Source organism: Rattus norvegicus, chromosome 20, assembly GCF_021556685.1.
Source record: "Rattus norvegicus strain SHRSP/BbbUtx chromosome 20, alternate assembly SHRSP_T2T, whole genome shotgun sequence".
Classification (NCBI taxonomy): domain Eukaryota; kingdom Metazoa; phylum Chordata; class Mammalia; order Rodentia; family Muridae; genus Rattus; species Rattus norvegicus.
Window position 1 is genome coordinate 12,561,067 of NC_141553.1, and position 23,528 is coordinate 12,584,594.

The 23,528-nt window shown below is 47.9% G+C and overlaps 1 protein-coding gene across 50 annotated transcripts in view; it reads left to right on the plus strand.

The window, feature by feature from the left end:
- The window catches only part of Pcbp3 (poly(rC) binding protein 3), a 263,941-nt gene that overhangs the window by 182,834 nt on the left and 57,579 nt on the right, over positions 1-23,528 (plus strand). For 46 of the 50 annotated variants that reach the window (XR_015644623.1, XR_015644631.1, XR_015644634.1 and 43 more), the window contains 1 exon segment: positions 15,096-15,228. The exons of the other annotated variants lie outside the window; for them this stretch is intronic. Coding sequence is in view for 21 of the 46 variants with exons in the window: in XM_087597160.1 (XP_087453286.1) it covers positions 15,219-15,228 (10 nt within the window). In the remaining 25 variants the exon portion in view is untranslated. 50 annotated transcript variants of the gene reach the window in all.

A 23,528-nucleotide genomic window follows, 5' to 3' on the forward strand; every position in this document is an offset into this window, starting at 1 on the left:
TTATGAATGACCCTGGCTAGGTGAGGTGTGTCTCCTCCATGCAGCTCTCTGCCTGCATGCAGGGTGGGCAGCTCCCTCTGCCCTGCCTATGCGTTCAGAAGCCAGGAGACCGAGAGAAGAGCTGGCAAGATGGCACAAAGAGACATCAAGAACATCTCCTTCATGTCTTCAGGGACAATTTGGCTTGAGATAGGTGACAACCCTGTTCAGAGTAAGTGCGACCCGTCTGGTCACCAGTAGAAGGCAGAAGGCCTGGTAATGATATGGTCACACAGTGCCAGTGTGACAGATTCACATGGATATGGGACTCATCGCTGGTGTCTGGGCTTCTTCAAGTGGTTATGAACCGTGGCAAGGGAGCGAGCTTGGGCTGCCATGGGCTACCCCACAATCTGCAGAAGGGAAACAGAGGTCAGGTTCTGAGATGTGTTATCTAGAGGGCACCCACACCTATCTAGCTTTCTTCTCCCCTCTGCCAGCAGACAGTGGCATCCTGGCATCATCTGCTACCAACCCTATTTTTACTTTAGGATAGTATGGGGAAAATGCCTTCATCTGTGTACCATTTTGCAAATTATAGAGTACTTCCCATAGCCCTGAAAGGTGGATATTTCATGATCCCCATTTAGAACGAAGAGCCCAAACAGAGAGGAATTGAGTCACAGGATTGGCAGTGGGGGGGTGAGTGGAAGGTTCTCTGCAGAGCACGCCTCCAATGCCCATGGTCCCAGGTGTGGGTCACTACCTCCCAGAGTGCATCTGTGCCAGGTTCTACTCCTGTCTGTTGATCCAGAGTTGTGGGTAGGCTTTGTCTTCCAAGGATCTGCGTTGGCACTGCCTTCTGGTTATTATACGCCACCGTAACCAGCTCCCGTCTCATACAGATGCTGCCAGCTCTGGGATCCCTGAATTTCCTTCCAGAGTTTTCTATTTGGGAGCACAGCCAATTTCCTTTTGAGAAAGTCACCTTTTAGAAGTTAATTTCCAGGGAGTGCTTTCCGTTTATGAGTTCTTACTTTTGATCAAGATGTATAGGTATTTTATTCATTGTAGTGCTCTAGAAACATTGCATATTGCATGAGTTAATAAGTCATACCAAGCCAATAGGATCTAGAATCTCCTAGGAGACAAGCCTTGGGACAGGTCTGTGAGGAACAGCCTAGATTAGTTTAGCCTCTAGCCTTGCTTGTGAGAGATTATCTTGGTTAATTGAGGTGGGAAGACCCACCCGAAAGTGGGCAGGACCATTCCCCCGAGCTAGACTGCATAGACAAGAAAACAACTGGCTTGAGCACTGGCAGCTGTCTGTCTCTGCATCCTAACTGAGGATTCAGTGTGGCCAGCCACCCCGGACGTCAGGATGGACTGAGCCTTTAATTATTAGCCAAAGTAGACGCCCTCTTCCTCCCTTAAGTTCTGTCTTCTTTATCAGGGCGATTTATCACAGCAACAGGCCAAGTTACCATTGCAAATGATATCTTGTAGTTACATATTATCTTCCATTTTTATCTCTGTCTAGAGTTGATGATCCTACAGTTCAGGACTCAGCCTGGGAGGCAGTTCTTGTTCCAGACATTGCCAGTAGAGAGCACCACACCCATGGAATTTTTTCACAAAGTGATAGCGGCTGGAAGGGAGGAGGGAGGGTCCTGGGAGCAGAGAGGGCTCTCTGGGCCCCCGAGTGACTCGTTCTGAACCACATGACCCTCCTGCCTTGTAAGCGATGTCAGAAAGTCTTCAGAGAGGGGGAATGATAAAGCAACATTCAGAAATGGTTTGAACTAGATGAAATTAAATTGCAGCGATATGAATCAATGAAGCATAAGAAAAGATCGAAAACAAGGTGACTTCTTAGAAAAGATAATTAGGCTGTCAGGAAGTGGGGAGGGGAGCAGGGAGAGGAGCAGGTTCCAGTTATCTTTAAGGGCACACCTGCGGTGAGCTAACGTCTTTTCACTAGGTAGCACTTCCTAAAGCTTCCAACACCTCCAAGCAGAACCGCAGGCTGATAGTCTAGCCTTCGGCATCTGGGCCTTAGGAGGTCATTTAAGAGTAAACATTGTAAGCAGACAAAAGCTGCACAAAAGTCACCAAGCTAATAGATCATTACAGAAAGATTTTGAGATATAAGATTAACATACAAAAATAAGTCAGAGTCCTATATGTTAGTAATGAACAAGCAGAATTAAAATTAGAACACAATACCGCTTTAGCACTGCCCCAATACTTAGGCAAACACACACACACACAACTCACAAAATCTGTATGACCAACTATTAGAAAAACTGATAAATGAATCAAAGAAGAATTAAATGCATGGAGAGATATTCCACATTCAAGGATTAGATTCGATATTGTGATGATGTCACTTTGTCATGACTTGATGTAGAGTCACCACAATACGAGTAAATATGGTTACTGGTTACATTTTGGACACCGACAAAGTGATTCCGAAGTTTACTTGGGGAAAGAGCTGACCCAGAGCGCCCAGTAGAGGAAAGAGGAAAACAGCAAAATGATGTTACTGACTTCAAAACATTCTCTGAAACACGACGACAGAGCTCAAAAGAGAGAGATCGCCACCAAGCCTGATGAGCAGAGTTCAATCACCAGGACCCACATGGAGAAGCGAGAAGTAATTCCCACAAGTTTTCTGACCTCTCCATGTGAGCCTTGATGTGAATGTGCACACAGACACCAATCAATAAATGGAGTTAAAAAACTTTAAACTGCAGTAGTCTTGATAGTATTGTGTTGGTAGAAGAACAGACAAGTTCATAACTGAGAAGATCTCAGCTGTAAGTCACATGAATATGGTCGGCTGTCTTCCGTGAACTTAGGCAAAGATGACAGCTGGGAAACTCTGGAGTCCATAGGCCCCTCCCTCCAGACGACATCAACTCAAAATGGACCGCAGACCTAAGTGTAAAATACGAAACTAAACTAGGAAATACAGGAGAAAGTCAAGATGGCTTTTAATTTTTCTGATAGGATGTTAAAGTACCAATTTATGGGGGAAAGAAGTGGTTAATTTTGGTAGAAGTTTTCTGTTTTATAGAGAATTATTCTGTCAAGAGAGTGAAAAACCAAGACCCAGACTAAAATGTTACAGAAGATGGCTCTGTTCTGGGACTAGTATGGAAAATTCCTTCAATTCAGTTACCTCACCAGAAAGGACACATATGTAGGCAATATACGAAAGAAGAGATTTCCCAGGTTATAGCTCATTAGGGAAATTAAATTAAACTAAAATGAGATGTCACTACATAGCTACCAGAATGGCCAAAATACCAGACATTGACAACAGCTCACACTGGCAGAAGTGTGGAGCAATGAGAATTCATATTCATTCATTCATTCATTCATTCATTCATTCATTCATTCATTCTCTTTCTCTCCTTCCCCATCCCTCTCTCTGTCTCCCTCCCTTTGCCCCCACCCTGCAGTGAGAAACAAAATTTCAAAGTGATTCACGAAGAAGGGTTATTAGTTTCTTACAAATGGCGCTTTCTCGTACTTTATGGTCCCACAATTAGGCTCCTGGATGTGTACCCAAGCGTGTTGCTCTGCCCACCCAGCACTCTGTACATGGATAATCATTCATAATCGCCAAAACTCTGGGTGCAACAAGAGATGCTTCAGTGGGTGTAGCAATTGCTATGGTACATTCAGACGAGACGGTGTTCAGTGCTAAAGAGAAGTGAGCTGCCAATCATGAAAAGACATGGAGAAATCATACTTATTATTGAGTGAAAGCTGATTAGAATATGCCAAAGACTGTATAATTCCAACTGCACAATGTTTTAGAAAAGCACGGCTCCAGACACAGAACAAAGATGAGTGACTGCCGAGAGGTTGAGGCAGGGGAGGATGAGTAGGTAGAGGGTATTTTAGCGCCGTGAAATTAGTCTGTGTGATACTGTAATTGTGCGTACACGTCATTATACCTTTTCCCAAAGCTGAAGACTACATGACAAACATAGACCCTGAGGTAGACTCTGTAGTTTCAAAGGGAGCGATGTGTCATAGTTGGTGTAGTGGTTATAGCAAGGGTACTCTGGTGGGAGGTGTGGATAATGGAGGAGCTGCGAGTATATAAGGGGATACATGGCTATCAGTCTCTTGTGAGCCTAAAACTGACTTGTAAAAGTCGGTTAAAGACAGAAGGTGGTGATGGTGCAAAACTTGAATCTCAGCACTCAGGAGGCAGAGGAAGATGGATCTCTTGAGTTTGAAGCCATCCTGGTCTACAGAGCAGGTTCCTGGAGAGCCAGAGCTACATAGAGAAAACCTATCTCAGGAAGGAAGGGAGGAAGGAAGGAAGGAAGGAAGGAGAAAGAGAGAGAGGCGTCTATCAAAAACTAACAAAAGTAATCATATTTCCTGAATATTGTCTTGGGACAACAAGGAGGGCTCCCTTAACTCTGAGGGAGGCCATCATTGTGTGTTAGTTTTCCCATGAAGTTTCTTCTGGATGTTGTTCACTGGTGAGGCCGCGGAGGCTGGCCCATGCAGTTTCTCTCCCATAACGACACAGCAGAATCTGCATCTGGCTCAGCACTAATGGCACCAGCACTTGGTGGTTGGCTGGCTGGGTGGATGGGTGAGCTATTGAGCTGTCTGTCCATTTACAGTAGAAACAGAGTGGGCTTGTCAAGGGGTTCGACCTCTCTGTGGCCTTAAGTCCCCGATGGCAGGCTGATGCTGCAGTTCTTCCCGGGTGCTGTTTGTCTGGGGTGGGTGTGGTCCTCAGAGATCCTGTCTAAGACCAGGGAGGAAGGGGTTTCAATCGTGGGCTTTGCTCGGTGGGCAGCCTAGACCTACAGTCTGGACAACACATTTCCGACACTCATCGGCATGCATATCTTAGCCTTGAGGGCACCACAGCTACTGGGCTGTAAGCCAGCATACCCGGCTGACCCAGGCAGGGCTGACTATCTAAAAACTGTTCCTCCTACTCCACATTCCATTTTGCTACTTTGGTCTATGAGGCCTTGGAACCCACCCCACCCCCACCCAAATAACAAGAGTGGGCCTTGGTGCTGCCTACAGTGCCCCTGAAAGTGAATGGTGTCACACAAAGGCGTTGTTGATCCAGGAAAGTGGTAATAGGCCATGGGCACTGACTGAAGTCACACGAACACCGTGACACCCCGTTGAGATGCATTAGGCCAGCACACACTTTCTAGACTAGCCTGGAAGGACACAGTTTGAGTTCTGTAGCATGGCTCACTTCTGCCCTGGCAGCTAGAAATAGCTGTAGAGGATAAACGTGTGGGAATGTGGGTGATTCCTGTTTGCATTAGAATTGTAGAGGTAGGCGCTTCAAGGACGAGTGCTGGGATGGAGCCAAAGCTCAGGGCACAGCTTTGACTTTGGGAAAAGGTAGCGACTGCTGTGCTTGAGCAGGTCATGGTGCTCCGCTGCCACCTAGTGGCCTCATTGCACACACTCAGTAAATCCTGTTATTTTTATAGTTTGAGCTCATCTTCAAGGTGAAGCACCCAGATTATGAGTGTGCCTTTCTGAAGTTGCTAAGCGTGGACGTTCTATTGACCACACCACCAAGAATACAGCAGCCAGCCTTCTTTGGAGAGACTGGGGCTGCATTTGAGGTTAGCATCCTCGCTCACAGGGCACAGATCGGGCCCACGACTGTGACCTGGGTACTCTCCGTGTAGAGGACTCTTAGTATATTTCATCCATCAGCTCATGGTCAGAGCTAGCATGCCCAAAACTATATCTCTGCTTGTTTGAGTTTTTCATATTTCCGAGGCAGAATTGTTTCTTCAGCGTGTGCTTCATTAGTTGTGTCCCTGCCCAGGCTTCCTCCTGTTTTTGCTGCGCTCTAAACTAGACCTTGTGCCTGGAGTGAGCAGGAGAAAGTTCACTCAGTTAAAGTTCGTTCCTTAGATGGCTTTTCCATGGGGCTTCTGCCGGAAATCATGTTCTGTTGCAAGAGGACCAGTCTTTATTCACAGCTCAAAGGAAGCAGCTCTTGAGATTTTCCTACCAAGGCTGGCTCCCCAAGACCCTCATGGCCACATGGCCCAGGCAGGCTCATCACCCACCTCTGGTCTCACACATGCTGGGGTGGGGTATGCAGCCTTGTGCTTTCTCTCCTCTCCTGAATCCCCCGAGACTCAGTACTGCCAGCAGACACCCCTCATCCCCACACAAGCACCTTTACTCCCTGAGCGTCTTGTCCTGTTGAGCCTCCCACCCAGGCATGACTGGGAAACCCATGGGTAGTGGGTTAAGCCAGCTGGCTACTGGCTCCCCAGTAATGGAAGAGCTCCTCTGTGAACTGGGATGGGAAGGGCTTCATCCTCTTACTGCATGGTGAAGTTGTGTTGATTCCAAATGAGCCGTGGTAGGCAGATCCAAGAAATGTGGCTGCCTGTGCTTATCTGGCCCCCAACTTTTCTTCATACCTGTGGCTAGACTCTAGGGTGAGGGGGCATGGGATGAGGCTGTGGGTTCTCTTCTGACGTGGAAAACATTTTGGGGTGCCTGGGGAGAAAGAAGGCAACACACACCTTTGCTCAGAGCTTGTGAGTTGCGCCTAATTGACCATCTCAGCTGCTGGCCAGCAGTGACCTTCCTACCACAGCTCTTGTCTCATGAGCCTCTTCTTGACAGCCTGTCTGCATTTCTTCCACACGTTAGGTGGTCTCTGGGCTTTCTGCAGTATACATTCAAACCTGACGTGCTGAAAGCATCGGAGAGTTCAGCTGGACAAGTCACAGTGCTTCCTCACTAATAACCCATGATCAGAAAGAATCAAGTTCCAGAAAGTTCTTGTTGCTTTGGTGCCTGCTGATGACCCTCTTGGTGTCTCTGCTGTGTGGAATCCTCCATCTTGCCTGTCCTAGAAGCTGCTATGCTTGACACACTTAACAAAGCCTGCTTTAACACTTTGCAGAACTGGGAGGTGGTGGTCCAGAGCCCTTCGGGACCCTGTTCTCACCAGGCTGTGGTAATTGGCAAAGCCTTAGCTCTTGCCTGCCAACCTTACAGCCACAGCCCAGTGCCCTGCTCTCACCTTTGGACCCTAGTGTTCCAAGAGATTGTCTCAGAGAATGTGAGCCTGTAGCCCCAGGTACTGTCCTGAGCCCTGGGCAATGGGAGGCCACCCTCACCTGGTGTTTCCAGGGCCCACACAGAGGCCCTATGACCTGTATCTTGAGGTGCCTTTTCCCTGATTTAGATAAGGTCTGTGCCAAGACAAAGACTACTCCATCATACCTATATGATGTCTGAGCAGATGTACACCAGGACAACACATCTGGACCCCGCAGGCCTGAGTGTCATGTGTGCTGACGCCTTAGAGAAGCTGTGTGTATGTACATGTATATATGCCTGCGTGCATGAGTGTATGTGTGTTCCTGTGTTTTAGATGGACTTTTAGGGAGATGGAGGGGCTTTGCTCTGAACAGTTTCCTGAGTTAGAAGAGCAGACCCCCCCAGGACAGTCAAGGGCTTGCTCAGTTTGTCCCTCTTGGCCCAAACTGTGAAACAGGAGACTCTTCTCTAATGAAATACTTGTCTTTTGTTATTTATGGAAGACATATTCTTAAGGAGAGAGGATACTTATTGGTAAGTAGTTGAGAATTTAGCAAAATAACGACACGAGCTAACATGAGGCTGAACATAGTTCAGAATTAGGCTTTCCCCCGTGAGAAGAATCAAAAGAATGGACTCACCGCCCACTTTGTTCCTATTACATACAAGTAAGCAGCCCTCACCTCCTTTTCCTCCTCCTTCTCCTCCTCCTTCTCCTCCTTCTCCTTCTTCTCCTTCTTCTCCTCCTCCTTCTCCTTCTTCTCCTCCTCCTCCTCCTCCTTCTCCTCCTCCTCCTTCTCTTTCTCCTCCCTCTCCTCCTCCTTCTCCTCCTCCTTCTCTTTCTCTTTCTTCTCCCTTTCCTCCTCCCTCTCCTCCTCCTCCTCCTTGTCCTTCTCCTCCTCCTCCCCCTCCTCCTCCTCCCCCTCCCCCCTCCTGGCCCAGGCACCTCTACAGCTCTGCAGCAGCCCCTCTGTACCTCCCCAGTGCAGCCATCCCTGCCCAGCCCCTGCAGCAGCAGCCGTTTCCTCAGCCCACATCTCTGGAGTCCATTCTGCCTTCCTTGAAGTCCATCCTTCCTAGTCCTGTTTAAAATACTTCTTGGGGCTTCTTTGTAACAAGGCTGGTCTAAGGACCTGACCCTGGCTCACCAAGGCTGTGGCCATGTTCCAAAGCTTGCCAGGTTGTGATAGATCTTCCGCAAGCCTGAGTCACTGCTCAGAGACCCAGCCTCCCAAATCCTTCCCCACTATGGTAATCCCAGCATTCCTGGGGCCTTTCTGGGCATATGACGGAATGATGGTACCAAGGGTGTGCTCACTGCAGCCCTTTGGTCTCTCCCATTGGTTTATGGTGTCTGTGTCATGGCGCTTGGGTACTTTTGGAGTCTGATGTTTGTTTGTCTAGCCCTGCAAACCTTATCATGGACCACAATCACACAACTGGAAGAACAATGGTGAAACATAAGCTCCACTTTCCTGATGAGGAAGGAAGCGGGCCACCCTTTCCCATCTCAGTTTTCCCTGGCCTCGGGTCTATGGCCTGCAAGGCTACAGAGAACAGAGTTCTCCGTAGAGATAAGGGGAAAGTTGTAAGTTCTTTGAGAGGTTTGATTTTTCTATTTTAACAAATCTGTCAACATGCTCAGGTTTCACTGTGTATTTATTACCAGTTTTTAAGAATGACTCCATGTACGTGAGAGAAATTACACACACACACACACACACACACACACACACACACACACACACACACGATAGAATTGGTATTGAAAGTCTTCCTCAAAGTGACATAGAAGTAGCAGAATTTTCTAAAGACTTATCAGGATTTTTTACCCTGAGTACTTTGTTATACAGGCTTCTTTTAAAGCATCCTGCTAAAAGGAAGCCAGTCTGACAGTTTGCAACCATACCGTGTTCCAAGGTGGCCAGTGGTTCCGGTACTCTCTTCAGTGACTGGCTATTGAACAAGCACATCCAGCAGCAGCAGAAGAAACTAATGTGACCAAATTGGTCTTCACTAAAACAGCCACTCAGTGCTCAGGTGGGCAGTCTTGTGGGCCACCTCAGATGCTATTCTCACAACATGTGGTGTTTTGTGTCTAGCAAGTGGAGACAAAAGGCCAAGCCGGGGCCAACCAGGCAGCCACTCCCACCACACTATGATTCTTGAGGAAGGATACTAAGCAATTAGGAATCACACTTTTCTTTACTAATATGTAACATTTCTTTTTTTTTTTTTTGATTTACTAATTTATTATGTATAAGTACACTGTCGCTGTCTTCAGACACACCAGAAGAGAGCATCGGATCTCTTTACAGATGGTTGTGAGCCACCATGTGGTTGCTGGGAATTGAACTCAGGACCTCTGGAAGAGTAGTCGGGTGCTCTTAACTGCTGAGTCATCTCTCCAGCCCGTAACATTTCCTTACTATCTATAACAGTTTTGTACTTTTCTGCAAAAGATAAACATTAATTTTAAAGCTGAAAAAAAGTAGGACTTTGCACAGGGAAGCAAACAGAGACCAAGCTGATGGCCCTTATAGTGGCCACTGATCCATTAGCGAAGAGTAGTGAGTCGCCATTAGTCCCTGTGGCTCCATTCTGCATGGACGCCTTTCTCCTGGTTTCTCGGTGTGTTGATGAGCTGCCTCACTATGCCTTTTGCTGATTGGCTGGGTGGGCTGTAGGGAGCAAAGACTGACCAACAGGAAGTACTCTATTTCACCAGGATACTTGACTTGTCCCTGAGCCTGGCCAGATGCTTTCAGAGCTCAGGCAGTTGGGAACACCTTGTCCTAATTGGTTTATTCTGCAATGCACAGTCTGTATACTCACACAGCGTCTGGGTGACACTGTGTGCTACCATGTACCCACACCATAAGCACTGCTTGTGTGCCTGAGTGTGTTATCTGTGACCGCCATGTCCCCAAGGGAAATGTGACATACTTGGGGTCTTCATCCTTTGAGACTGATATTATTGCCTATGGTAGCCTGAGCAGCCAGACGTCAAAGTAGTTGCTGCTGTTGATCCTAGTGGGCCTCAAACAGCAGACAAGGAGACAAGGTCATATGACCTCTGCCCCCTCCCCATTGGAATTCCCATTGTGTAGAGAAGGGACAGCCGGGCTGGCTTCCTGGACTTCCATTGTCTCCTATTCAGCTATAAAGGTGCAGGGTCTCCAGGCCTTTGAGTAACATGGAGGAATGACTCTGTGGGTCGTTCCTAACACGATGCAAACTGTCCTTTGGTTAAAGCTATTTAGCTCTATGTCTTAAGTTTTAGTCACTACGTCTTAATATTTAGCTACTGTGTCTTAATCAGGAATCACCTGGCAGTGAGTCCAGGTCATCTAAAACTGGTTAAGAAGACCAAGGGTATCAGAAAGCTGAACTGTGGGCTTCTCTGATGTGGGGAACTCCTCATAAAGAAGATCAGGCTGGCCACAAACCTCCATAATCCTGAGTGAGAAGATAGTCAGGACTTACGGAAGTATGCCTGAGTAACAAGTGTATAGACTCCAGCGCAACCCTCTTAGCACACTGGCGAGCTGCCGCTGGGTTCTGGCCTTCCCTCTTTCTTCAGGTACAACTTACCAGGTTGATCTCTGTGACCTACAGTATGTTGGGTTTCGGGTGCGTGTTTCAAACACGTTAAGATGCGTTTGCGGTGCCCTGCACAGTTGCTATCCTGTCCTTCCTGTGTCCTCTGTACTGCCAGTGTCCCCACCTGCGTACTGCTGACCCGTTGTCTCCTGACCAATGGCACTTGCTCTGAGTCTCTGTGTTTATGCTGCTTTTCCTTGCGACTGAGGCTTGTGCTTCATATAGCTGCCTCTCTTCCTGAGTGTTTGTCGCCAAACAGCTTCATCGTGAGTGCAGTCCCTCAGGGAGTTAGGACCTGCTGGGTCTCACTCAGGCTTGGAGGTCACATTATGGCCCTGCCTTTTCTTCCTGGGCCTCACGCTGATGGGCTTCTGCCTGCTCCTTGTGCTTAGCTTTCATTTTTGTAAAGTCTGTGTCTCCCATAGAGAGCACCGCTCTTCAGACCTAACCTGGACCATTGACGAGGCAGTGAAGCCCATACATGTGCCATCTGATATAACTGAGGGATCATCCCATCCCTCAGAACTAAGCCTGTGCTTAGGATAGACCCCTTTGTTGTATACCTTTTTAAAATGTGGCGTGTTGTCTGTATTTTCTCCTTTTACAATCCTTTAGTTCTCTAGACTCGCTTGTCTGATCCTCAGCATTTCTAGGATCTTGGTTCTAGGAGCCACTTCTCACCCCGCTCACGTGGACACTGAAGTGCAGAGTGGCTTCATACTGCACATCACGGTCACATCACCACATATGTAAATCATCTCCGAATCACTCGCAATGTGCAGTACCCTGTGTGCTGGGCTGGTTCTGTGTGTCAACTCGACACAAGCTGGGGTTATCACAGAGAAAGGAGCCTCCCTTGAGGCAATGCCTCCATGAGACCCAGCTATAAGGCATTTTCTCAATTAGTGATCAAGGGGGGAGGGCCCAGCCCATTGTGGGTGGTGCCGTCCCTGGGCTGGTGGTCCTGGGTTCTATAAGAAAGCAAGCTGAGCAAGCCAGGGGGAGCAAGCCAGTAAGTAACATCCCTCCATGGCCTCTGCATCAGCTCCTGCTTCCTGCCTTGTGTGAGTTCCAGTCCTGACTTCCTTTGGTGATGAACAGCAATGTGGAAGTGTAAGCTGAATAAACCCTTTCCTCCCCAACTTGCTTCTCGGTCATGATGTTTGTGCAGGAATAGAAACCCTGACTAAGATATCCTATAAGTAATTATACTGTGTTGTTTACAGAATAATGATGAGAAAAATACACAGTTTCAGTACAGACTCAGGTTTACTCTTAAGTCGTGTCCTGCTTTGCTGTGGATGCGTTTTTACCATCAGTGAAACCTTTGTTTCTCTCTGAAGTGTAATGAGCTTCACTTAGAGAAGGCCATTTACCCCAAGGGGTACTCTGTGCCTTTTTTCCTTTCTGCCCTAAAGGTTCATGGTGTCTGTACTAACAAGCCAAATGTCTGATAGAGACATATGCTATAGAACACGGGGCTTACCAAGCATCTCTCTCCTTCCTGCTGGACAGCAAAGTGCAGCTTTAAACAAAAGCAAAACCTCAAGGGGCTAGAGAGGTGGCTTGGTGCTTAAGAGCACTTGTTGCTCTTGCAGAGGACACTGGTTCAGTTCCCAGCACCCGCACTGTGGCCCACAACCATTTGTCACTTCAGATCCAGGGGAATCTGATGCCCTCTTCTGGCTTCTGTAGGTACTGCATGCAGCTGATACACATACATGCAGGTAAAACACTCATGCACATAAAATAAATCTTTAAAAAACCAACCAAACAAAAACCAAACAACCGGAACGGGATGCCTGGAGAGGAGAACACAGGGTGCCTTCCGATGTCTTAGTTCCCTTGTTTCTGAGAGAAGCTCCGTTCCCCTCTCTCTCGCTCTTTGTTCACCTCTCTACCACAGCTCCATGCACCTTCGCCCTCCTTTGCCCCAGCTCCCCTGCAGCACCTTCGTCTGTGGCTGTCAGTTCTCATGCACACCATTTCCTGAGTGGAGGCCCAGGAGTTGGTGTTTGGTCCTGAAGCCCATCTGTCCTCACTCTTGGCCTTGCTTCTGGGCTGCCCCAGCTTCTGCCTTCTCCACCATGGCTGCTGCCACTGCTACTAGAACCCCGCAGTGCTCCCCTCCTTTCTCCTGCAGGTTTATTGTTCCTTCACGACAAAGTGCTCCGGCCACTTCACTGTGACATCATCAGGAGCCAATCTCTATGCTCTTCTTCTTTCCTCATGATTGACTGGAGAGTTCTCAATTCGGATCTGAGAAAATCTGCCCTTGTTTCTAGGATTCTGAGGGCCTTGGACAGGGAACTGGGAGATGCTTTCTCCTCAAGACGCTCATTTTAATGCTGGCACATCACTGCCTTCAGGATGCTCGTCACTAAACCCGGAACCCTAGTGCGTCACTTTCGAGGGCTCTACAGGGATGGCACCTGGTGATGCTGGGGTCCAGGGTTCCCTGGGCTGGATTCTCTCCCAAAGGTTTCACGGTCACTCTTGGGATGTTCCATGGTTCCTGTAGCACGCCCGAGCATGCCACGTGAGCAGGGCCGTGCGGTTTGGTGTTCACCTCTCATAGCTTCAGCTTCCTTTCCTGTGTCACTTCAGTTACCCACTTAGAGGTTCCAGTCCCGCTTCCACAGCTCATGTTTCTCAGTGTGGGGACAAATAGGCTGTGCCTTTTAATCTCCACAGCATGCTCTGAGGGTGGGAGTGGGGTGAAGATGAAGACAAGGTAATGCAATGGTTAATAGAGGAGCCCTTTGGTTCCTCTATTTGACCCCATGTATGGTACTGGAGACCAAACCCAGGGGTTTGTGGGCATCAGGCAAACTATCTAGCACTGCTTTATGTCCCTAGCCCTTGGAGTTTTGAATGAAGGTCTCACTATGTGTTGCAGGCTAGTCTTGAACTTATGATCCTCCAGCATTGGCTTCCCTAATGCTGGGTGACAGGTGGAAAAAGCCATACCCGACTCTTAGTTTGTTTAATGTGTATGTGTGTATGTGCTTGCATGTGCATGCGTGTTTATTGTATGTGCAAGTATACCCATGTATGTGCGTGTGGAAGTCAGAGATTGATATTAGACGTGTCCCTCGATTACTCCCCATCCTATTTTTTTAAAGAGAGTCTTCTATCGAAACTTACCAATCTGGCTAGGCTAGCGGACCAGCAACTCCCAGGAATCCTCCTGCCTCTGCTTTCCCAGCTCTGGGATTATAAGTGTATGCCGCTGCATTTTACATTATATGCAGCTCCTTGGGGCTGAACTCATTCATGTCTTTGTGTTTGTAAAGCAGACCCTTTACCTACTGAGGCATCTCCTTACCCCCTTGTTTAACTTTTTAAATATTATCTTAGTTCATGTACTGTATACGCATTCAAGTGACCTTGGTCTCCTATACACTGACTTCAGGGCCCAGCTCTACACCCTGGTACTCCGAGCTCAGTGCCACATTTGTGCAGCAGTGTTCCCAGCTCTAGGACCCACGAAGAAGGGTGGAGTGGGTCTCTTTCAACCTTGGCTGGCATGGATCCCTTTGCACATCAGTGTGTTCTCCTTCTTTGCCTTGGAACTTTATGCTGTGGGTGAGCCTCCCTCAGCGGCTGAGCTGGACAGCGCTGGCCAGGGCAGACACAGCCTGGGCTGTGATTCCTGTTGGAGCGCTGATCTCACAGGCCCAAGCACAAAATACTGTTACATGCAAGCCTATTAAGTGTCCCCACAAATGATGTGTGCACGCGATAGATAGGTACCCGTAGACCAGAGTAACAAACCACAAGGAAGATAAGGACAAAACGAGGCTCGTGACTGGAAATCAAATGTCTGGTGTTGGCACCAAACCTGCATCCCCAGAGTGGAAAGCGGAAGCTCGGGCTGAGGCTACAGTGAGTCTGGAGAGGAGAAGGCCGTGCGGAGGGGGCTCCAGCAGCAACCCTGCAAGGTGAAGTCGAAGACACTGGTGATCTTACATTTGTGGACTGTGAACGGAGGAAGCCAGCAGTGTACTTAGTGTAACTGTCTTTAAACAGTGCCTATGCAGATACATATGCTAAATCTATGCAGATACACATGCTAAATCTTAGAAGCAGAAGACATGGGCTAAACATTGTAAGTAGAATTCATGTATGGTAAATATTATAAGCCAATCAGTCAGTCATGTGATTCCGTATAGCATCTCCTCCGGGACGCCTGTTGTGAGATGAGTATCTTTTTTTGTGTTCTTTTGCCTCTATTGTGCTGTTCTGGCATCATCCCAGGGTCGTCTCTGTTGGTACATATCCTCCCCCACATAGACCTTAGACTTGGCCATTTCAGACGTTTGAATGTCTGAGCGACTCTGCTGAAAGAGAAAAGAAAGGTTGCCGGTCCTATGGTCGCGGCCCTGGAGTTCAGAAGTCAACAGTCACCTGTGTTTCTCTTTCAGGTAGGTGAGCTCCAGCCAAGCCAGCCCTGCCAGAGACCTCCAGTTTTGGTGGATGGTGCTCTGAGCCACAGTGCACTTGAGCGTTTGGATCTATGGACCTGCTTTGAACCATAGAGCCTGCCTATGGGGGAAGGTGAGTCGCCCTAAAGCCCTCTGTCTGCTTGTTCATTAGGCATGGTGGTAGTGAGGCCGGTCTCAGCGTTAAGGAACGCGCAGGTCGGCAATGCTACTGTTCTTCGTTCTGTCCTGTTCTCCTCTCCTGGGCCCTGAGGTTCTGGCTATATTTTGGACTCTTCCCCAGAGCTGTGAGCAAATTATGCATGTACAGTCTCAGGCCCAGTCCACCCCAGAGGCTACCCACACAGGCTGGACCCCTTTCCTGGAGTTGGCCTGAACAACCACGAATCACAAGGCAAGCACAGGTTTAGGGACTGCAGAATGGAAGTCTGTACCAAAACCCTGATGGTCGCCATGGGGCTTTATTCCTATTTTCTGCTTGCTGATGATGGTAGAAAGAATTATTTTTTCGGGTTACTCATCATCATTCATGATGCTCTCTGATGATGTGGATAACAGAAAGGTCAGGAGCACCCTGGTTGGGCAGTGACTAAAGACTTCTGTTCCTCATTGCAACTTGGATGAACACCATGAGTTTTGGAAACCCAAAGACAATGGGAGAGGTAAGGCCACAAGGTCGCTCTCTCTCTTCTTTCAGTGCCTCCTATAAGCTCACGGCAGCCCAGACCTGCATGTTGACCTGAAGCCCCATAGGAGCTCCCAGTTGTTAGAAAGGACCCATGTAGCAATAAAGGGTCTCAATTCAGATAGTGGCAACAGGTATACACCTAGGCCCTGTGTGCAGGTAATAGTGGAACCACAGAGCCCCTAACTGGAAGTTTAGTTCTTGGGGAATCAACTCTGGTTGAGTGGGAGAAATGTTTGGGGGCGCAGTCTCCAAGCCACCTCCTCTGTACTTCTGGCTAGGCCTGCACCCCACTTTGGGACCTTACCAGTCCCCAGGGAACTTCATGGACTGGCCCTTGCTGGCTAAGCTGGGCAGTAGAGTTGTGAGTTATTGGCTAAGGTAGGAGAGACTTCGCAGAGTCAGGGTCCCAGGTGTGGGTGCATCAAGAGAGAGCAAGCCGAGCTTATCCTATGCCAGGTGGCTTTTTCTGAAGAGCCTAATTTTATTCATCCCAGAAAGAGGGCAATAACAGACCAAAGGGAGGAGCCTATCCAACTGTGTCTCAGGGAACTGCTGACTTACTGGAATTACTTACAGCAGCATAGGCAAGAGCTTACTTACAGGAGCACGGGAGAACTGTGTAGGCAGCTAGCTATAACCCACTGAAGACTCTCCCTATACCTCCAGCCCCACTCCACACGATTAATGGGGAAGATACTTACATACACTTGGGAGGAAAGGGATGTAGTAGGTCTTATGAACCAGATGAGCTCTTCAGTCCTCCTAGGAGGCGATGTTAAATAAATCATAGAACTCTGATTTCAAGATGTTGAGGTACCTGGTATGGCTAGAGGTCAGAGCTCTTACAATACTGTGTCTTCTGGGTCCATGTCCCAGGTTGGCTAGGTTCCTGCTATTGTCTACCTTAATTCCCAGATGAGATGGAGTGCTCCCTCTCCCACCTCTATCCAGAGGACACGGATCCTAACAGGTAGTGTTCACCCTACTGGAGAGGCCTTAGATCTGTGACAAGCTCCTGAAGGACCTGGTTTCTCCATCTATCTCCCTGCACTGCTCAGCACATCCCTCTAGGACTTGCCGTGGCCTTGAAGGTCCATGGTTTTTCCCAGGCATGCATTCCCTGAATGAGTGGCCGTTCAGGGAGTTCAGCAAGGCTGAGTGCTGGCACTGCAGGAGTGTATACCTGACATAATTTATGTATTTTCAACCCAAAAGTTATATGCTATAAATATACATGCCAGGGAGATCACAAGACAAACCCTTTCCCAGGATTAGGTAAGTCATAACCCACATAAATCTACCACTTACAGTTCTAGGGTCAGGTAGCCCAAGATAAAGGTGTCAGGAAGTCTGTTCATGTCTGGTAGGGATGCAGCCACTCCCGGTGTGGAGCTTCCTTGTGACAAGAGAACCATTTGGCAAGGAGGCCAGGACTACTCTTCCTGAGTTTCTTGTGAGACACTAGTTGGGTTATGTAGATTATCAGCAGGCTACAGTTAATCACCTTCATAGACCCCAGTACTGAATACTGCCACAGTGATTGATCTTGCTATATTTCTTCTTCTTCTTCCTCTTCTCCTTCTTCTCGTCCTCTCCTCCTTCTCCTTCTCCCTCCTCCTCCTCTTCTTCTTTCTCTTTTTCCTCTTCCTTCCTCTTCCTCTCCCCTCCTCCTCTTCCTTTTCCTCCTCCTCCTCCTCCTCTTTTTTTTTTTTTTTAAGACAGAGTCTCCCTCTATATTTCTTGCTGACCTGGTACTTGGTGTACAGCAGGCTAGCCTTGAACTCCCAGGGATCTGGCTGTCTTTGCCTCACCTAGCCCGAAGATTGATCTTCATTGAACATACATATTTGAGAAAAAACATCTGCCCCAATAATATTTTTTTTTTTTTTGGTTCTTTTTTTCGGAGCTGGGGACCGAACCCAGGGCCTTGTGCTTCCTAGGTAAGCGCTCTACCACTGAGCTAAATCCCCAGCCCACTGCCCCAATAATATTACAACATTGCTCAGTCTACCAACTCACAATATCTGGCACATTCAACCATTGTAGATCCATAACAGTCTTACACTAAAACATAAAGTGGAGTACCTGAAATCCTACTTATACAGTGAAATATCAGAAACTCGGTACTATTACTTAAGCCTAAATACATTAACACAGGGAAGTATTTGCTGTGTAATACTAATGCAAAAAAAAAGAGGACAGATGTGGGCAGTTTGGTCCTGTTCTGTTTAAAGACACAGTCACAGAACCTAGGCAGCTCACCTCCCAACGCTGCAGATCTAGGCTGGAGGTCACTCTGCAGAGCACTCAGTTACGTTAGTCCTCTATCATGGCTGTCCATTGATTGTGTCATTTGCTTGGTGAGGCTTTAGGACTTCTCTCTCTTTTCTGTGCTGTGGTAGGCATCGAGGAGATACAAGCAATTTCTGTGCTCGCAGCAACCAGCTCGCTTTCTAGTACACCCATAGCTCCTCCATATCCTTATATATGTTTGCTCGAGGTTTGGTCATTGACTCCTCTAGTCTCACATAAGTTGCTGGGATAAAATTAACATATTAATATCAAAGTAGCATGGGATAGCCACTCTTCCTGCTTGGTAGGAGAACTGCTCAGTTTGATGGTGGCCAATATGCATGCTACCCCTTCATGTAGATCTCCGGTACTTGAGCCTACTACGGGTCCTGACTTGGTCCCTGCATCCTGCCTGTGCATATCACAGACCACATCTGGACCACCTCAAATGACTTAGCATGCTCATCCACTTCTGAGTGTGTGCATAGGCTTGCTTCTCAGGGCTGACTAGAATTAATTAAAAATGGGGAAGGCATGAATTTCCAGTCTGTGACATTTTGAATACCTAATGCTGCTGAGGAATTTTCTATGAACTTGGAAGTGTGTCTCCAGTCAATCCAAGGCAGCCTGATAGTCAATGGCTAGAGACACGCTTCTGCCCATGCTGTACATAGATGATCAGCACGGTGACAGTGTCTGATATGAAAAGCCGTGACGGGATTAATGCGAGCCAATGCCCCCTCCCCATTTCAGGCTGAGCTGCTGTGCCTATGTCCTGCAGGCACACTGGCGTGTTCTGTCCTGTTGGGGGCAGGAGCCATTGAAATGACAGCCACGAGTGCTGGGTGCCCCTCCAAGGGCACAAGGGGAGCTGGGCGAAAAGTAGGTCACATGTGCCTGGGCAATGTCACGCGGTTCCCACCCCAGGCCAATGGGATGGGTGGCCTCTTTCGGTTGAGAACAAAACATCACTCTAATTTTTCCCTGTTAGCATTTCATCTTCTCTAAACGGGGAGAGCAACCATCTGTCTGGTTCCCACATCCAACCTGATCCTCTTGACCCCACAGGGCTGCTTTGTTCTGAGGTAAGGGGATTCTGTGGGCCTGGGTGAGCTGTCACCAGAGGAGGACAGGTGACTAAGACTGACTGAGTCCTCGCTTAGATCTTCAGGTGGTGTGGCGGAGCGTGCCCAGGTCACCTATGCGATGCGCTGGGAGAAGGTACCAATGGCACTGCCATAATGGTTCACAGAGAGCTGCTGGACCGTGGGAAGAGTGGAGTTGGGTTTTCTGTGCCAGCGGCTTTAGACGTTTAGATATTGGGTCCTCTGCTTTCATAATGTAGCTTTCTAGGGAGGACTAATGCCACTCTAATCTTTACTATTGAGGTGACATTATTTACAAAACATTAATAACAAGCATACAGTCTTACAGATGTTTCGTGGGTCATAAGTACCAGCTGTGGAAAGGAATGAAATCTTTCCCCTTGGCCATATGAGCATCCTTAGGAACAAGGACTCCATGGTCTCTGACTCACTAAATCCTTCAGTCTTGTCTTTGTTGGAGACATAAGCCTCCGAAATTACTCGGAAAGTTATTTGCTTCCATGGGTAAGAGTGTTATGAAGTCCAATTATAAGAACCCAATATCAAAAGACCGACAATATTACTAATAATATTATAAATAAGTGGAATATGTACATTTTGGAGTTTAATATTTATTTGAGCACTTACTAATTTTCCTATTGCAGGGCAGGTCATTGAACATGATTCTCACATGGTTAAGCATGTGTGCGTGTGTAATAGTGTTTAAGTCTTGGCAAAAATCAGTATGTATTTTACCGCTTATAAATAACAAAAGTTCACATTTTTGCCTGTCTTGTAAGTGAGCTCAAGTGTGCTCAGGATGTTCCTATGTGTGCATGTTTGACAAGCAAGCTGCAGCATGTATGTGTTTGCAGGATCTGGTTATGTCCGCCATAGTCAGACAGAGGGAAATACTTCCGAAACAGTGTACCAGAATAAGAAGGGTAGCAATTTAATGTGAGTATGTTCTACCAGGAGTTTTATTTTTCCTTTCAGATGAAATCTGTGCTTGACATAGTTCTCCAGGGGCCCGTGAGCACTTTGGGTTATACACTGTTGTCTCTCTGTTGTGTGGCACAGTAGTGAGCAAAGCTCACAAGGACTCCCTGTATGATCGACCTGCAGCCTCAGAGCGAATGCTATATGATATTCTAGATCAGTGCTTCTCAGCCTGTGGCGTGCGAGCCCTCTGGGGGACCTCACATCAGACATTCCGCGTATCAGATATTTACACTAGGATTTACAATGGTACAGATATTTACACTAGGATTTACAACAGTAGCAAAGAGTGCAGTTGTGAAGTAGCAACAAAATAATTTTATGGTTTGAGGGTCACCACAATCTGAGGAGGTGTATTAGAGGGTCGCAGCAGTAGGAAGGTTGAGAACCATTGTTCTAAAGAATACCAATTTTGTAGGAAGCATAGAGTTTGGTTTGTTTGTGTGGGATTTTTGCTTGTTTGACTAAGACAGAATAGAAATGTGTAACCTTCTCCACATTTGTGACTGTTAATCTGTTGCCTGGAGAAAGCCCCCACACGATGCAGTTTTAACAGCCTCTCTTTCTTTGTGCCTCCCATACATAACATGTATCCCAGAATCTAGGCTTTTAATATGAGCGCTCATCTGTAGCATGTAAAGGCAGAGGTGTACAGCTGTGACACCCATACATGTTCATGTGACACTTTAGATTATAATGTGACCTGTCATTTCTCAGATGAGAGCTCCTGCCTCTGGAAAGGAACCCTCTTGTGGGATCTGGTGCTGTATGACCCTTATTTTGCTGTACCCATTAGGAAAGATACACAAATATAGCGATGCAGAAGCAATAGAGCTGTGTGCTGTGGTGCTGTGCAGAGGAGAGCGAGCCCTAATACAGGCTGGAGTGCCTCCCTGTACCGCCTACCTGCACACACACACTGGAATGGCCCTTCCTGTCCACACTGCCCTCATCATCTTCAAGGTGTTGAGCTGTAGTCAATGTGGAGCTTGAAGGGCCACTTGTGGAGTTGAGTCTCCTAGTGTTTGAAACAAGTCATCATCCCACATTCTCTGTATGAGAGGGATGCCATGTTCCAGGGGACAGCTGGGCCCTGATCATAGGCCAGAACCCTCAACAAACCATCTACCACTGAGCAAAGAAACCTGGGGAGGATTTGGAGTGGAGAGCACTGTACAGCCAGAGCCACCTGATGAGACATATTTACTCTGATGGAATAAGGCTTCAGACAGTGTAGGTAACTCGGAGGACTCATGTCTCAGTATTGAGAGTTGGGGTCAGGAGGTCCCCAAAAGTTCATGCTTCTGGTGCCTGCCAAGTATCTCCACCCCAGGCTTGTGATTAGTAATGAGTGAAAATGTCCACTTGACATCTGACAGCACCGTGGCCTTGTGGAGCAGCCTGAAGCAAGGGTTCCACTGTTCACATGAATTGGGGCTTCATGTTTAGGTCCCCTGAAATGGGCAGAGCTGGGCCCAGTCTCGGAAGGCCTGCATTGAGTGATTGCCGCTTGCTGCTTTAGACCCCTTAGGGGAAGATTGTGAGAGTGTGTCTTACACATGACGAGGTTGTAGGTCTTCCATAGAACCCAGAATGGGTCTCTGGCTGTCTAGGTGTGACCTCCACACCCCTAGCATCCCCTAGTGACTTTGTGGAGATGCTGATTCCCCCCCCTTCCCCTCAGATCAGTGGAATTAGAGCGTCTGGAGCCAGGTAGGACAGGCCTCCCGGTGCCGTGTATAATGGCCACTCTGGCTCTCAGAAGCCCTGGTATGGCAGCTGGAGTTGGGTGCAGAGGGTCTGCCCGAGTACCAGATCTGGGAGAGCAGAGAACACTGCCAGTGTTTCCATGGTCAGGTGCAAGCAGACCATCCCATGGGGCCTTTGGGGCCAAGTCACATTGCTTCAGTTGTACAACCAGAGCTTTCTATAGGAAATGACACAGGTGGCCCCATCTGCACCTTCGAGGGGTTCAGAGGCTTGTAGAGATCAGGAACCCACATGCTAGAACTCAAGAGTTATAGCATAAGCCCAAGGCCAGTGCTGAAGCAGGAAAGATGTGGCAGAAACTGTGACCACTGCTGACTCAGGGACCTCCACTGGATGGAGGTACAAAGGCCGCTCAGTGGAATAGCCTCGGGAGGTGAGGGGACTGTGAGGCTGCATGAGGTCTCTAGCCAGATGGTCTTACTGAACAAAGGGCCTGTCTGGGGCTGGGATTCAAGGGCAAAGCTGAGAAGTGCATGGGTGTAAACTCGCCCGACTTTGAAAGTTGCCTGCCTCCCCTCTCTTCCTTTGCACAGGCATAGCCATCGTAGGATGCCAATGTGGGGTATAGTCGGTATAACACTGTGGGGACAGAAGGAAAAAAACCCTGTGTAAGAACATGCTATCCCGACTGGTGTGTGTGTGTGTGTGTGTGTGTGTGTGTGTGTGTGTGTGTGTGTGTGTGTACTCATGGGACCTGAATTCAGTCCCTAGAGCCCACATTAAAAAGCCAGGCATAAATGCTCCAATATGAAGGGGCAAAGACAGGTGGCTCCCTGGGAACCCGCTGGCCAGCATCCCAGTGTACTTGGTAAGGTCTGGGCCACTGAGAGACTTTTCTCAAAAACCAAAGTGGGTTGCCCATAGGAACACCATCTGAAGTTGTCTCTGGCTTCCCCAGGGGTGCATGGTTATGAGCACATATGCATGCATGTCCATGTGTGTGTCACACACACACACACACACACACACACACACACACACACTATCAGGAGAATAATCAAAATGTCACCTAGGAATAAAGGGCAGGGACAGGTGAGAATGTCTAGTTTGGTTTTGCTATACTCAAAAGGACATTTAGCTCAGTAAGAACGAATAAGCTAGTGGATAAATGCTATTGTGTCCATTAGAAATCTACCTTTTAAATTTTAAACTCAACACAAATTTTGGGACAGAATAATTGATTACAGGCAGAGAAATTTTATGTGTCCTGTATGTCTTTTTGAAGAGGCATCGTAGGCGACCCCCTTCCCCCAGAACGCATGAGTGAGTGGTGGAGTGCGTGAACACTGCCAGCTTGTCATTTTGGTAGCATCTTTCAAAATGCAGTAATGCTACAGAGAAGCACAGAAGCATAGCAAGCAGACAGACAGACAGACAGACAGACAGACAGACAGACAGACAGACAGGGAGTGCACAGTGGGAATGAACTCACAGACAGGTTTGTGTGCAGGAGTTGGGATGGCAGCCTGCCCGCTCGCCCTGCAGGTTTGCTCAGGTGCGATCTGCACTGCCTTATAGAATGCGGCTGGTCAAGTCTGCCAGCATGTTAGTGTAAACACCCTTTGGTCCTACAGTTTTTGC